This window comes from Schistocerca americana, chromosome 3 (assembly GCF_021461395.2).
Source record: "Schistocerca americana isolate TAMUIC-IGC-003095 chromosome 3, iqSchAmer2.1, whole genome shotgun sequence".
NCBI classification, from domain to species: Eukaryota; Metazoa; Arthropoda; class Insecta; order Orthoptera; family Acrididae; genus Schistocerca; species Schistocerca americana.
In genome coordinates, this window is record NC_060121.1 from 591,915,595 (window position 1) to 591,931,943 (window position 16,349).

At 39.7% G+C, this 16,349-nt stretch overlaps 1 protein-coding gene across 1 annotated transcript in view; it reads right to left on the reverse strand.

Annotated features, from left to right (window-relative positions):
- Positions 1–3,254: 3,254 nt before the first annotated feature.
- Positions 3,255–16,349, reverse strand: part of LOC124607490 (clathrin interactor 1) — a 183,787-nt gene continuing 170,692 nt past the window's right edge. Inside the window, exon 13 of the mRNA XM_047139862.1 lies at positions 3,255–3,582. Coding sequence (XP_046995818.1) covers positions 3,410–3,582 — 173 coding nt within the window. The 3' untranslated portion in view covers positions 3,255–3,409. The remainder of the gene's footprint in view (positions 3,583–16,349) is intronic.

The following is a 16,349-nucleotide window of genomic DNA, read 5'->3' on the forward strand; positions in this document are numbered from 1 at the left end:
GAGGAAAAAAATGAAGGGGTGTCAACTCGGCAGCTTCCGTGAGTCAGCCTGCGAAGACTTGCTGCTACAGGGCACAGAGGCAGGAGGATCCTGCTCCATGAAGTCCACAGAAGTGTTGGCTTTCTTGTGCTGTCTGCCTGTGGCATCCGACGCAGAGAAACAGTTGGTGGTGTGCATCAATGGCACAGGGGCTGACTGGGTGAAGGTATCACATGGCGACACGGTTGAAGAGGACCTTCCAGTCGGCAAAGGAAAAGACAATTTCCCTTTGTCGGACTTCTTTGTCGGGGAGGGAGGGGCGGAGGGGGGGGGGGGGGGCCTTAAGAAAGTGATGTGGACGGTAGCTGTGGGCACATCTCTTCTGCCACTATTACAAGACATTATTAAACTCATCTTGAGCAAATGGCTTCAAGTGCACAGCTATCTGATGAGAAATATTGTAATCAATTCCAAAGATAATTCTCTTCCAGAAAGATCAACATCTTGCAAATAATACGAAATACTTTTTAATCAAATAATACCAGTAGAATGAGCTCTCAAAATTGACATAGTATTTGTGGGGTGTATTCTGCTGCACAATTTACTGCATAATCACTTCTCAAACTGAATTCCTTTAGATGACGTAAACACTGTGTGACACATTAAACCTTTTGCATGACCTTTGTGTCCTGTAGAAAGGCTCAGCGTTAGAGCTACTTGCTGCTTCCTGCCACGTCTAAACACACTGCTGTCTGGGATTGGTGGCTGGCATGGTCCGCACTCTTTTTGTTCCTCTCACCTGGTGCTCTGTGTACTCCTTGTGGCTTCACATTCCTGACTGGCTTTGGTGAAAGCCCCTGATATAAAGCTTCTACCCATTGATCTTTTATTGCTTTACTACAACAAAAAATGCAAGGGATAAGCGGGGGGTGGGGGGGGGGGGGGGGGAGGTGTTTCTGCAATTTGTATCAGTTTTGACAAACAGCAGCAATTTCATATCTACTGTTTCATTTGATGAGGTATAAAATTAACAACAAACATTTTCTCCAAACAATTTATTGAAATTCCTGCATTTTTTGTTTACTGTGCTTGTATACTGTACAAAATTAGTTGAATCCCAAGCACCATGAGCAATACATGAACAAACACATTTCACATATGTACAACAACAATGGGATATAGTACATTATAATTTACATGTGACTCCCTTAAAAATAGTCAATATGAGGGAAAAATCCCATAGCAGCATATGTCGGAAACTTACAAAATATTTATATGGATATGTACTTAAAAATAAACAATTACATTAAAAAAATAAATCTCTTAAAAATGAGTAGTGCAATCAACAGTAACACTGTGTAAAGAGACCCACAACAAATGCAATATTAAAAAATGTGAAAATTGCATCAGTCCCCCATAATGCATGAAAAATGGAATGACAATGCCAAAGGAAAACAAGTCAAATCAAGGTTATTTCATGACAAACTATGAAAAAATACTGATTTTCTAATTCTTGTGCATCATATTAAATAATAATAATAATAATAATAATAATAACAATTCAGTGTTTTTACACTACTTCAACTTTGAGTAAAACTGCAAAATCAAAGGAAATAATAAACATATACTTAAACTAAAAGTTGTAATGAAAAATTAAAATACGGATTAATAAAAAGATTACAACAAATTTTCATGTAGTTTGATGCGCACTTGAACCAAGAACAGTAAAAGTTTTCTGATTCTCTGGAAAATACAGCAAATATACTCATATTTGAACAAATTTTGATAGAAAATGGAAACCAGGAATAAAGAGATATCTTGAACCAGTATTGCCACAAATAGTTGTAATGCATCATACAGTGGTTTCTGATGTCCTGGACCGATCATTGCTAGGGCAGTTCACGAAGAAAAGCACCAATTTGCTAAACTGCTTTTACTCAATGAGGTTGCTAAAAAGAAAGACTAGTTACACCAAATTTTATAATTTATCTTGTTTCTTTGTAGGCTCTTCTCTAATCAATACTTTATAGAACTGATGAGAAGATTGACTCCCTGCAATGTGGGGAAAAAACAGCTTTTTTTCCTGTAATGGTTGAAAGACAATGAAAAGTACGTCAAAATCTCTCTCTCTCTCTCTCTCTCTCTCTCTCTCTCTCTCTCTCTCTCTCTCTAATAGCATAAATGAAAGGTTTACTAGCTTAACCGGTGTGTGTGTATGTGTGTGTATGTGTGTGTGTGTGTGTGTGTGTTATAGTAGGTCATTGACCACTCTTTGTGATTCATTCACATAGAAGTTTTAAATCTATATTTTAGCTGAGCACTTATTCTCTGTAATGCCAATTCTTGTTACTGTAGTCCCATTTAAATGACATTCTGCACTATTCAGTATGAAGTGCATTTGTTTCCTACAGCTCCCAAGCTTTGAGCAAATTGTTTTCACACTGATTTTAATCACATAAAAGAACAACTTTCTGACATTCATGCAAACACATCAAAATAACATACCCTACCATAGATTTACTTGTCTATTTAACTGGGATAAGCCATTTATAAATAAAACAAATGACTAGTGTGCAGATCTCGTACAAACTGTGCATATTTGAGAAAAAAATTCACAAGAATTATATTCAAATTACTATTCATCCATTTCAGCTGATATGCTATGCACCACCCTAATGCAGCATTGTTTGTATTGATTTTATACTGTTTTGGTAATAGTAGTCAAATCATTAAAAATTAAGAAATAGAACTGTAGCAGCATAGAGATCTCAGTTGGATTTTCTTTAACAGGACTGTATTTTTAATTATCACAAATGCAGAAGAAATTGCTAGTTGCAGATAATATTTACTCACACTGCTTTCTGACTTTGTTGTGAAAATTCACTGCCCACATTACAGAACTCAAAATTTAGTATAAAATTCTCATTTCACTGAAGAATCTTTTAAACTAATCTCACCTGGCAAGGCACTGTGGCACAGCTTTTAAACATCAAGCTCTTCAGTTCTGGGAACTGTCAACAGCATTTGCAAAAAATGCATAGCAGTTATGTATGTACACCCACACAATCTGACCAGGGCAAAGATTGGAACTAACTGCACATCATGCAATATGCAATTGTATAAATATTCCATCTTATACAGTTATGTCTTTAGATCTAATACATTTTGTGGTATACACTCTGCAAGAGTAATAGTCACCTGACTATGGGCAGTAAGAAAATGGAAGACAGCTAGGAAAATAGAAAAAGACATAAGAGCAAAAGATATACAAATGCTTCAAAAGGACATGGTTTCCATTATTTTTAAAATATACAAATTGGAGCATGGTGCCTGTATTTTGTGAACTGCCCATTTAACATCGGACAGTAAAGGCAAAAATACAAAACTCACTTTAAGTTCCACTGAATCACTGTCTCTAGAGAGAAATGGCTCACTTAAATGCTGGGAAAAATGTCTGGTTGCCTAGAGGAGTCTGTGAAGCTGCCAACGGTAAAGGAGTCTGTGTAGCTGCCAACGGTAAAGAAGACTGCACACCTGCCACCGGAGGTACACCAACCATTGGTCGAAAGGTTGTAGGGCTCACTGCACCTAAAGGAGGAATTGCTGCAACATTGAAAGTCACAATTTTACTTCCATGAAATTTGAAAGAAATCACGTAATGGTGAAATAAATTTTCTACATTCATAAATTCAGCAAATTCATTTTTATTTTCAACACTTCCTCTGCCATCCATGTGGCATTATTCCAATCCATTTTAACTGACTGAGCTCCAACAGCACAAGAACATTCAGCATATGGACTAAGAGACTCTCCTTTAATGTATGATTCACTGCATTTCATGTCAAAGAAGCTTTCCTAACAACCAAATTTCTTTCCAGTAAATTTAGATGTTCATCATATCTGGCATGGACACACAATATATTTTCAAATTGAGGGCAAGGGGAAGCACAACGTCGGCTGATATAGGGAAGAGGAAGAGAGAGGTAGGAGAGCTGACAGACAAAAAAGGAAGGCAGAAGATGTATAGGAGACAGAAATGGAAATAACACCATAATCTGCATCCTCTTTTGTTACTGTGAGGCCCAACCATTAATGCAGCTCACATAATGGTGTTATTTGGAAAGCACCCATTTCTCGTATCACAAAAGCAACTTCCTGTTCTATTCCATTCCTGTACAGAGCAAGTAGAAAATTATTTTTAATATGCCTTAGTATGTGTGCCAATTCTTTTGTTGTTATCATGATACCTACCAGAGATATATAGGATGGCTTGGAGCCAAATGACACTTTAATACTGCACATACACAGTAGCTTATACTAGGTGGCAGAGAGGCAACCAGTGAAGGGGAGAACATTTCCTATACCAGTAGCAATGAAATATAGCATTGTCATTTCACTTCATCATTATTACAATATTGTGAAAGAAGTGCGAATTCTCTGAGATGACATTTAAATGTTGATCGACACGGTCAAGTACTACATTAGCTCGAGTGAAGGGAAGTTGGGAAACAATGGTAGTTTGATGTGAAGCTTGGAGCATGTGTGCACCAGAAGAGTTGCAGAGAGTGAGGGAAGTCTTTTAATGTAATCCCCTATGCTCGGTGCGCCAGTGGTTTCATGTTTTAGGGGTGAGTCTAAGAAGTTTATGCTGAATGTTTAAGGAGATCAAATTTCACCATCGCAAATTGCAAATTGCTCAGAAACTGAAACCTAGAGACAAGTAGTACAAGTTACTTTCTGCAATGTCGTGATTCATTTGACAAACAAAAGTCCCAATTTGTTGAATAATGCAGGAAAAGATAGACTGCTACTTGCTGTAAAGATAACACACCAAGCATCAGCCTGTCCTTCCCTGCACTGTTCATATGCCTACCTAGAGTTTCTATCATTTATTTTGTTAAATTATCTGTTCATGCCCAATGAAGCCCATTTCCAATTTTAAGGCTTTGTCAACCAGTAGAACACACATTACTGGTCTTCAGTGATGGCATGAAAAGCCACTGCACTCTCTCGAAGTGATAATTTGGTGTCGATTTTATGTTTTTGAGAATGTAGCACATAATTTTTAGAAAATGAATGAACATATGGAACAGTGACTGTTAATTCAGAATGTTACATCACTTTGTTGAAAAACTTTGTTCAACCTTGCTTACGATGGCTTGACACTGACTCTGAAGGCCCCTTACTTTCAGCAAGAAAGCTTAACAGCCCACATCATGTGAAATGAGATGGCCAAGGTTTATGGAATTTTCAACAGTGTTATCTCTTGTTTTGTTCTGGAGACATTGCTTGGCCTGCTCAGTCATCTGATTTTTTCCTGTGTGGATTCTTGAAAGACCCATACGTTATGGAGACTTATAGTGAACATTTAGGAACTCAAATTTATTCCACATGGCTCAGTAAGAAAACCACTGCCTTTCTTCCAGAGATTTATGATATCTAAGCCTCTGTGTTAAGCTTTCATCTGGACCTATTACAGTCCTGCTGTGCGCATCTGACGTAATTTGATGTCTGCTGTTAGGCTTACTTGGCAATACCTTCAAACTGTGGAACAGCATACTCTAGAGTAGGCCACATTAGCATCTTGTTTGCTGTTGTCATGACAGTTTCTCACTTTATCACAAACCAAGGTCAGCACAGATGTGGGTATCCACAGTAGCTGTTATCTTGCAGATAAAAGCATGTACAATTAGGGGTATCCATGAGTTATCTATAGATATCTGCAATAGTTGCTGTGCAGTTCAAAATTAAAGAACAATTCAATTTTCTTATACTTTTTTTATAAAATTGTGTTACCTGCAGACAATGATTGCGACTGCACGAATCAGCACTGCACATCTGTTATAATATTGTCCAGAAAATAAGTCTGGGGGCATTCTTGGAATGTTTGCAAGGTCCAGGTAAAGTGAAAGTTGTTTCTGTCCCTATGTTCTGGCTATGACCACTTTAGCTGCACCCACGGGATCTTCACATAGTGACTGTGTACTGCCACAAGCTTATCTTATGTGCTGTCTGTGAAGCACAGTGTGGACGACACTATGTGCATCACATCAGCAACCATATAAGGCACGGCTCACAGACCAAAAGGCTCCACTGTGCCAGCCAATTTGATTGTTTGCAGCAAGCGACAATGCTCTGTGATGTGACTGCTCAGTTGATTGTTCACAACTAAATGTCTACTTTTCTAATGGAGCATGAATTAATGTAAGACATATCGCTGAACTTTACAGTTACAGTTTTATTTACTTGTTTATTTCAGAAGATATATTGCACTGTATACACTTGACTGTTCAGAGCACTGGAGGAGGATATAGTCATCGTCACATCTGCTGGGGCTAAAGATGGTGACATGTTCTTCATCCTGGTTTTGCACAATTTTAAATGTGCAATTTATTTCCATCTTATAAGCAGCTGCCTTACATGTAATTCCTGTTTCTTTTGAAGTAACAGAGCTCAGTTTTGCAATTTCAAAAACCAACCACAATGTTATAACTAAGCTTTTCTAGGACAAACGGATTTTTGAAATTTTCCTTTCATAACCTCACTTCTGTCAATCACAAACGCCATACAAAATGTTTGGTACAAAACTGGTGAGTCTATCAACATTTGTACAACGTATATTTAAAGTACGCTATGCAGTGATTGTTACAGTGGGAAGAGTAACATGTTGACATAATTTAGCAGTGCAGTAATCAATATACATATGATAAACCAACTATTTAACTGACATTTAACAGTATGCTACACATGACAAATAGTGCCATGATTTCATCTGACTTCATGTTTGGCACAAAACCGGCGAATCCATCGACATTTGTACTGCGTATATTTAAAGTACGCCATGCAGTGACTGTTACAGTGAGAAGAGTAACATGTTGACATAATTTAGGGAAGGGTGCCAATTATGTCACTGTAGAGCTCGCTGATGCTCTATGATTGCCACAGGGACTTCCAGCAACAACCAAGGGACTTTCGCCAGTGGCACCTTATAAAGAGTGAGGGATCGTGTTTTCTGCCACAGAAATGATTCTGGTAGCCACCTGCTCAACCATGACATCAATGTTACCATGTGGGGGAGAGTCAATGGTGACATTAGAGGTGAAAGTTTCCCAATCCGCCTTGTGTAAAGCCCATCTGGGCAGTCATCCATGGGCCTGACGCCGGGGGAGTGACACAAAGCTGGGGAAGTGGTCACTACCACACAGTTTGTCATGTGCTCTCCAGTGGACAGACGGGAGAAGTCCTGCGCTGCAAATTGATAAATTAATAGCCGAGTAACTACCGTGAGCCACACTGAAATTTGTGGCAGCCCCAGTATTTAAGAGGCAAAGGCTTAACCGAGACAGTAAAGTTTTGACATCTCTGCCTCGGCCAATAAGCATGGTGTCACCCGACAAGGGGTTATGAGTGTTAAAATCTCCCAAAAGTAGGAAAGGTTTAGGGAGTTAATCAATCAGTGCAGCTAATATATTCAGGGTTACTGCACCATCTGAAGGAAGATACATTGCAGACAGTTATCTCCTGCATTGTCCGTATTCTGACAGCCACAGCTCCAAGAGGGGTTTGAAGGGGCACAGTTTCACTACAGACCGAGTTTAGAACATAAATGCAAACTCCACCTGACACTCTATTATAGTCGCTATGGTTCCTGTAATATCCCTTATAGCCGTGGAGAGCAGGGGTTTGTACTGCCGGGAACCAGGTTTTCTGGAGGGCAATGCAGAAAGCAGGTGTAAAGCTTAACCATTGCCATAGCTCAGCCAAGCGGTGGAAAAATCCGCCGCAATTCCACCGGAGGATGACATCATCATGAGACTGGAAAGGCATGGAACATTCAATGAGGCAGTTTATGCTTTAGGGTCACCTGCTGTCACTGACTTTTTGCCTGTATCCTTTGTCTCTGAGGGTCCGGCGAGACCCAGGTACTCAGCGGACATCAGAATCTCCACCCCATCCTCAGACACAATGCTTGTAGGTAGCAGTGGTGTGGGTGCCACCGCTAGGTACTTGTTCTTGGGGTCTTCTTTTCCAATTTCTCGCGCTTTTCCTTGGGTTTCCCTGCCTGGGAGGACTTCACTGAATCAGTCTCTGGGACTGAGGATGAGCTTGAAGTCCTACAACTAGCTGCTTTTGGGCTCTTCAGCCACTGGTGGGTGTCAGCTTTCCCACTAGCAGAAACCAGGGAAGGGAGTGACCCAAGGGACCCCTTCCTAGTGAGAGGAGCCGAAGAAGCCTTGTGCTTCTCTTGCTCAGAAGTGGGGACTGAAATCCCCAATGGTGTTGGCGTGGAGGGGTCGAGGGGGGGGGGGTGTTGCTCCTGAAGTAGGTGGTGCGGGAGCAACAGGTAGGGAAGCGTTCTCCACTATCAAGGAGGCAGGTGTAGTCTCCTGGTTGAGAGAGGCGACTGGAATTCGAGGAACTGATGGGGTGACAACTGTTCTCGTAGCGGCTGCGTATGAGGTGGTCATAGCCACAGGATGTAGGCGATCAAATTTCCTCTGAGCCTCAGTGTAGGTCAGTTGGTCCAGGGTCTTACATTACATGATTTTCCTCTCTTTCTGTAAAATCCTTCAGTCTAGCGAGCAAGGTAAATGATGCTCCCAGCAGTTGACACAGGTGGGAGGCGGGGCAATGGAGTATTGGGATGCGATGGACGTCTATAATCTCGAAAGGTGGGGCTGGAAGTACAGTGGGAGACATATGGCAGAACTTCTAGCACCGCATTGGGGCAGGGACAGCGGTAGACATCACCTTGACCTTCTCGGACAATGTGTTACTCTCTAAGGCCAAAATTAAGGCACCGGTGGCAACCTGGTTATCCCTCGGACCCCAATGGACGTGTCAGACGAATGAACATCTCGCCACTCTAAACTGGTGCGCAGCTCGTCGTCAGACTGCAAAAGAAAGTCCCTGTGAAATATATTATACTAGGCCATATTTAAGTTCTTATGAGGGGTGATGGTAACAGAAACACCCCCCCAACTTGCCAGAAGTGAGTAATGCCCGTGACTGGGCAGAGGATGCTGTTTTTATCAAAACTGATCCAGAGCGCATTTTGGACAAGCCATCCACCACCCCAAACTTGTCCTCCAAAGGATCCACAAAAAACTGAGGCTTCATAGACATGAAAGATTCCCCATCAACTCTCGTACATATGAGGTATTAGGGCGAATAAGCTTCACTGCCATCCTTAGCCTGGCATTCCTCCCATGGTGTGGCCAGGGGGTAAAACGATTTGGGGTCATATGAGTTTGCATTAAATTGAGCCCTGGAATGCTTAGAGACTGCTGGCAGCTGGCCACCAGCAAGAGAAGATGTGCCAGGCTTCATTGCATGTCATCCGCTCTGATGCCACCCACTACGACCAAGGGCCCTCCCCACAGGCCCCATCCAGCCGCAGCAAGGGCCACCTAGCTGCATCGCCATTTCTGGGAGCCCCGATGCCCCAGGGTGACGGGCATCTACTCCTTGGCATATGTGGGGAGTTAACGGCGCAGGCATCAGCAGAGTGATCCCTGTGTTGTCAGGAGGCTACAATCAACAGGGTACATGGCGGCCCCACCGCAACAGACTGGCTACCGTGCTGGATATCAGGTGCAAACAAGTCCATGGTCATTGTCGGCACAGAAAGTGACACTGCATAGTGCATGGTGAAAAACACACGCAGGAAGGTGTCCTCGCCCAAGAGATGGAGAATGGGTGGGGATGCAATGCGACGACAAGAAAGTGGGCTACAGCTCTCAATGCACAATGGACACAATGCACAATGTACGGCACCCTTCCCCAACTGGCTCGCTCTTCGGGAAAATTTTGAAAAATGGAGGTCAAACCCCACAGGGGACCATCACATAAAGGCCGAAATATGTGAGACTCCTTTCAGTCGCCCCTTACGAAAGGCAGGAATACCTCAGGTCTATTCTAACCCCAGGACCCACAGGGGGGTCGGTGCGTTGAATGACTTTCTACATAGATGTGTCCATCCTTAATTCTCATCAACACTGAGTGTGAACTTCAGCAGATGAAAATTCAGGCCAGGCATTTTTAAAATATGTAGTTGTAGGTAAGGATCTTGTGGATGGGGTACTGATGCGGACAACATTTTTCTTATCCATGCAGATCTCTAACCATGAATCTTCCAACAAATCTAGAACACTGATTTGTTGTAACTACTGTTTAATTTAAGTCTGCCCCATTTAATATTGGTTCACGGTATTATGCTGCTACTGCCGCAGCAGCTGCCACTGCTCCTCGGTCAGAAGACTGGACTGATTCAGCTCTACACTCTATTTTGTGAAGTCCTCTTCATCTCTGCAGAACTATAGCAGCATATATTCATTTGTATCTATAGTATTCAAGCCTTGGTATAATTTTCATCCCCCTAACTTACTTTCACTCCCAAATTGAAGATTTCTTGATGCTTCTGAGAATGTTATATCACTTATTCCATCCTTTAGTTAAATTTCTTTTCTCCCCCCCAGTCTGATTCAGCACATCGCTAGGTATTCATTCTACTTATCTAATCTTCAGCATTCTTCTGTGTACCACATTTCAGGAGCATCTATTCCCTTCTTGTCTGAACTGCTTATCATCCACATTTCACTCCATACAACTCCACTTGAACACCTTCAGAGAATACGTCTTAACATTTTAGTTTATGTACAACTTAAGAAAGTTATCCTTTTGCTTTGTGTGTTCATTTCCTCATCTAAGTCCCTCAGCTTGGCTTGATTTAATGTGACTACATTCCATTACCCTTCTTTTACTTTCACTGATGTTCATCTTATCATTTCTTTTCAAGACCCTACCCATTCCGTTCAACTGCTCGTCCCCGTCCTTTGCCATAACTGTCAGTATTGTAACGCAATGTTTTATTTCTTCATCATGAACTTTTATTCCCTATCTAATTTTCTCTTGGTTTCCTTAGCTTGCTCAATGTACAGATTGAATGACAGGGGATAGGCTACAAACCTGTAACACTTCTTTCTTAATTACAGCTGTAGTTAATATATTGAAAAATTCACCTGAGTTGTGAAAATTTTCTGGTCGTTACCCAGCTTTCGGCTGGAATAATCTAGCCTTCTTCTGAAGCATAAAATTACTATAACATGCCAGAGTAAGGCACAGTCAACATTAAAAATTACAACCTATAGTACCATGGTACCATGTCGAATTACAACTACTTAACTGAAGTCCAGCCCCAGCATCACTTCACCACGCGGTCGGTTGGCAGCGGCAACTACGTTGGCACTCTAGTTTTAATTCTACATGGTACCACAGTACTATAGGTTTCAATTTTTATGTTGACTGTGCCTTACTCTGGCATGTTATAGTAATTTTATGCCTTTGAAGAAGGCTAGATTATTCTAGCCGAAACCTGGGTAAAGGCCAGAAAATTTTCGCAACTGATGCGGATTTTTCAATATATTAGTCTATCACAGTTGCTGACGGGGCTGCATTATGCAAAAAATTCACAGCTGTAGTTAATATGCTTCGACTCCTGCAACTGCAGTCTTATTTCTGCACACCTCATAAATAACTCTTTACTCCCTGTACTTTACCCAGCTACCTTCAGAATTGCAAAGAGTGTATTTCAGCCAGTATTATCAAAAACTGTATCTAAATCTGCAAATGCTATAAACATTGTACTGTCTTTCTTCAACCTATCTTCTAGGTTAAATTATAGGGTCAGTACTGTTTCACACATTGCTACATTTCTATCGAACTGTAACTCTTCCCCAAGTAGGCTCCTACTAGTTTTTTTCCGTTCTTCTGTAAACTATTCATGTGAATATATTGCAACCATGATTCAATAAACTGATGGTTCAGTAATATTCACATATTTCAACACCTACCTTCTCTGGAATTTGAATTATTATGTTCTTTCTTAAGTCTGAATGTATTTTGCGTGCTTCATATGTCTTGCACACCAGGTGAACTAGGGTTGTCACGGCTTGCTCACCTATATATCTCATTAATTCTGAGATAATGTCTATGTCAATCTGCAAACCTTGTCTCTCCTTAGGTCTTTAGTGCCCTGTCAGATTACTGTCAAATTATTCTCACAGTATCACATTTTCCATCTCATCTTCACTCTCTCTTCTCTTTCTTGGATATTGTCCTCAACTTCATTCCCTTTATATAATCCCTCTCTATATTTCTTTCGCCTTCTCGCTTAGTTTGCTTAGTACTGGCTTGCCATCTGAGCTCTTCATACTCACACTGTAACAGAACAGTGTTCATTTACACTTCGTAGTGTGTTCTGAATACCTGACATAACTTATTAATGATTATTTCACTGTGAATATGGTGGTAGAGATGTTGTAAGAAGGCTGCAAAACTAAATTCTGATTAGCAATTGACAATTTTATTTTGTTGTTATACATTTATGCATTTAAAACAGTAGTATTTGTTAAGACTGGTCTCTTTCTGAGGAAGCAATACTTTAGTATATTGAGAAGAGGTGTGTTCATTTAATGAAATTGGGAAACCGTTAGGCCTATACAAGCTTTTCCCCCTAGTTGTTCCTCTTTCTGGAACACCTTTCAATAGAAGAAATGCACAGTGCACTCAGCCAGAAGACACTGCCTGTATAGGATTATAAAGTGGCGTTTTCATTTCTGGGATGCCTTCTCTTTGGAATGAGGAGTATGGGCAGACAGACCAAAGTGGGAAAAGTGGCCATCTAGCAGTGGTTGAGTGAGGTCTTCATGATTTTAATATTTTGTGGTAACACTGATGCAATTTATGGAGCAAGGCAATAATTAGTAATTTTGTAGTAATAAGGTTTCTCATATACTAGAGCCCAGACTAAATGATATTGCCAGCAAAAAATATGGTGCTGCAAGAACTGCACCATCTTACATCAAGAATGGTTCTAAAAGGAAGACAACTTGGCATGTTTAGTCTAAGTAATACAAGATGTGAAGATACAGTGGAAGAAATTTTGCACAATATTTTCGACAACACTGCTTCTGACAAGGCAAGCAACTGGCAATTTATTTCATGATCATCAGGAAATGCAGAGTTTGTTAACAAAAACACTGGTGATCATGTTTTTGGGTTAATACAGTAATAGTCAACTATCAAAAATGTTACTTTCTTACTTTAGTACCTTATATTTACTTTTCTTAAATCCTGTCTAAAAACAATTATTTGTTAAGGTGTAATGTTGAAAAGCAATATGACATGGAATGAGCATGTGAGGATTGTGATAAGGAAAGCAAATGGCCAACTTCAGTTTATTGGGAAAATATTGCGAAAGCGTGGTTCATCTGTAAAGATACAGGACACTAGTGTGACATATTCTTGAGCATGGCTTGAGTGTCTAGGATCCACACCAGGTTGGATTAAAGAAAGACACTGAAGGAATACAGAGGTGGGCTGCAAGATTTGTTATTGGTAGGTTCAAACAAAAACAAAACAAAACAAAAAATTTTGGAGAGGCTTCAGGGACTCAATGGTAGCCCCTGGAGGTGGGAATCCCTGGAGGCAAGTTGGAATTCTTTTTGAGAAACACTACTGAGAAAATTCAGAAAACTGGCATTTGAGGCTGCCAGCATACATTTGCAGAGTGTCTACAGATTTTCAGAGGATTTTCATGACTGTTACGACTTTTTCATTATCTATTTAGTTATATTCATGACCTCTTGAAACTGTGTGTAGCATAGCGACAAAGGACTTTCTTACGAACCTGAAAAAAGTTGACACTAACAATTCTTATATCACTTAAATTGTATGTCAGCATGAATAATGTAGCTACATATGAATTGTAGTATACCATTCATCAAATGCTATAAAAACACTAAACTCTCAAATAGGATGGGTATGACTATTCACAGGTACATTATACATCACACCAATTAAAATATGACTTGTTTTAACATAATTATGTACTGAAAACTTAAAATTATCCTTTACACAATATAACAATTTTGAACGTACAAAACTGATGTCAAATGTTAAACTTCACAGTAAAAGATTCAGTGTTTAAGTTTCTCAGCTGAAATCGAAAGTTAAACATTTAAATCTCCAGGTTCTTCTTTTGCTTTTCCTAGAGTTATTCTTTTTTATTTTTGAGTGCTTTTATTTCTTGAACTGTTCTCCTTTTAAGATTGGGCATTTGCTTTTCATTTTTAAGGCTTCTACTTTTTGGTAGAGCGTTCTTCACAGCCAGTATCATCAATTTTGTAATGCTCACATTCAGTTGTTTCTCACTATTAAGTAAACAAACTAACAATTGTATTGCATTGTAGACACTTCTTTCTGCAATAATTGCATCTTCTTCTAAGGTTTGAAGTAAAACTTCTTTGTTAACAGGAAAGCCTCTTTCAACTGCAGCATTTGCGTGAAACTTGCGTAACAGCTTCTACATGAACTTTATGAACACACGGTTCCAAGCAAGAACTTTATGAACGTTAAAACATTTATGGGGTATTGCTAACTTGCTATTCTCCTCTAGAACCACACCTGATTGACACAAAATTAAGTTCATGATTACTCCCTGATTTTAATTACCTTTACATGACTTATGGCATGTAGACACCCTGATTTCACTTAAGGATCACGAAGACAAGACATGAGAAATTAGGGCTCATACGAAATATGTAGACAATTTCTTAGGCAGACAGACAGTTGTTTTTCCCTCGCTCTATTTGTGACTGAAAATAAAAAGGAAATGACTAGTAGTGGTACAGAGAGTCCTTCACCAGTGGCCTGCGGAGCATGTATGTAGATGTAGGCACAGAGAAGTACTTGCAGAGTGGCTCATTTACATAAGAAAGTGGACACACACATTTTGGTGGATTGCATTGTAACTGTACTTGATTATATTCTTTTGCCTAATTTCTCAAGACTAAAGTAAACTCAGCCTGACAAGAATAAACTGACTTCCCTTTTATTTGATAAGTTTCATAAAGTGAATGTTGGGGAAAAAAAGTTGTAAAAGATCTTGCAAGTTTCATTTGGCTACTAAAAGCTATACATTCATTTAGTTTAAAATAAATTCATTAACTGTTTCACATTTAAAGAACAGAATTATTTTCAAAATTCTGTCCAATCAAGACTGGTGAGTGGTATTAAAGGCAGAATTATTTATTTTCAGCGGGAAAGTTCTCAAGGTGAGTTGTTATTGATTCCTCGCTCAGTGGTAACTACTGACTCTAATTTTCGTGGAAACAAATCTCAAAACGATAACTGAAGGTAAGGAGTGGAGTGGAGTGAAGTGAAGTGAAGTGAACACACAGTTTCTCGTTAGAACAGCCCCCTACTTTTCATTAAACACATCAGAGTAAGTACGACACTTTAAATAATATTCAAACAGGTTTACAATTGTACAAGAGGCCAATTTCAGTCTAAACAGTTCTCAAAGTGTAAAACTTATTATTCTTTGAGAGTCCGTAGTTAAACACTATGAAAGCCCTTCAAGATTGCAACAAGGTCATACAGTTTTGCTGGCGCAAGCAGCCACATTTAATGAAAGGTGACAACAGTACAATATGTTTTCAGAGGTACACAGACCATGTAATATAAGTGAGTAGAGATGTGTAGCGTTGTTATAATACAGCTATCTCTCTTTTCGTCGAAGGTCTCTAATTTTCCTGTAGGTGGCATCTATCTTTACCCTAATTATGCATTCTTTTACATCCTAACATATGACCTCTAGCCACTCCTGTTAGCCATTTAGCAGTTTCTGATAATCTCATTTTTAGATGCTTGTATTCGCTTCTGTATGCTCCATTTGCAGCATTATTATATTTTCTCTTTTGGTCAATTCAATTCATTATCTCATGTCGTTCAGTAATTTCTACTAGGCCTTTTTATCTATGTGATCCTGTTTCATACCTCACAGATACACATTTCTCTTCTGTTTCAGTCCAATGCTGCCTAATGCTCCTTTCAAAACTTTGGTCAACTGCTGGTTCCTTCAACTCATCCAGGTCATACTATCTTAATTTCCTGTCTTTAGCTATTTCTTCAGTTTCAATCTGTGGTTCTTAGTAAATTTTTGACTTAACAACTGCCTATGAAACTATAACCACAGGAAGTTGCAGAAGATAATTTACCAGCTCATCAGTAATTATCAAGTAACATCCCTCAGAGGCAGGTCTTTCTTCAAGATAAGGAGAGCAGATGCGGCATACAAAAGAAAAGTATACCTCAAAGAAGTGCACTTGCTCACGTACTTTTTAATATTGACACCAATGATCAGCCCATTAAGCAAATTCATCTATGCAGATTATGAAGCAGTGGCTACGCAAGATAAAATGTGTGAAGAAGTAGAAGAAAAGTTGACTATCTTTGGATATGCTTGGCCTTTACTATGCGGTCAATCATCTAAGGCCAAATGCCAATGCAACACAGGCATGTGTGTT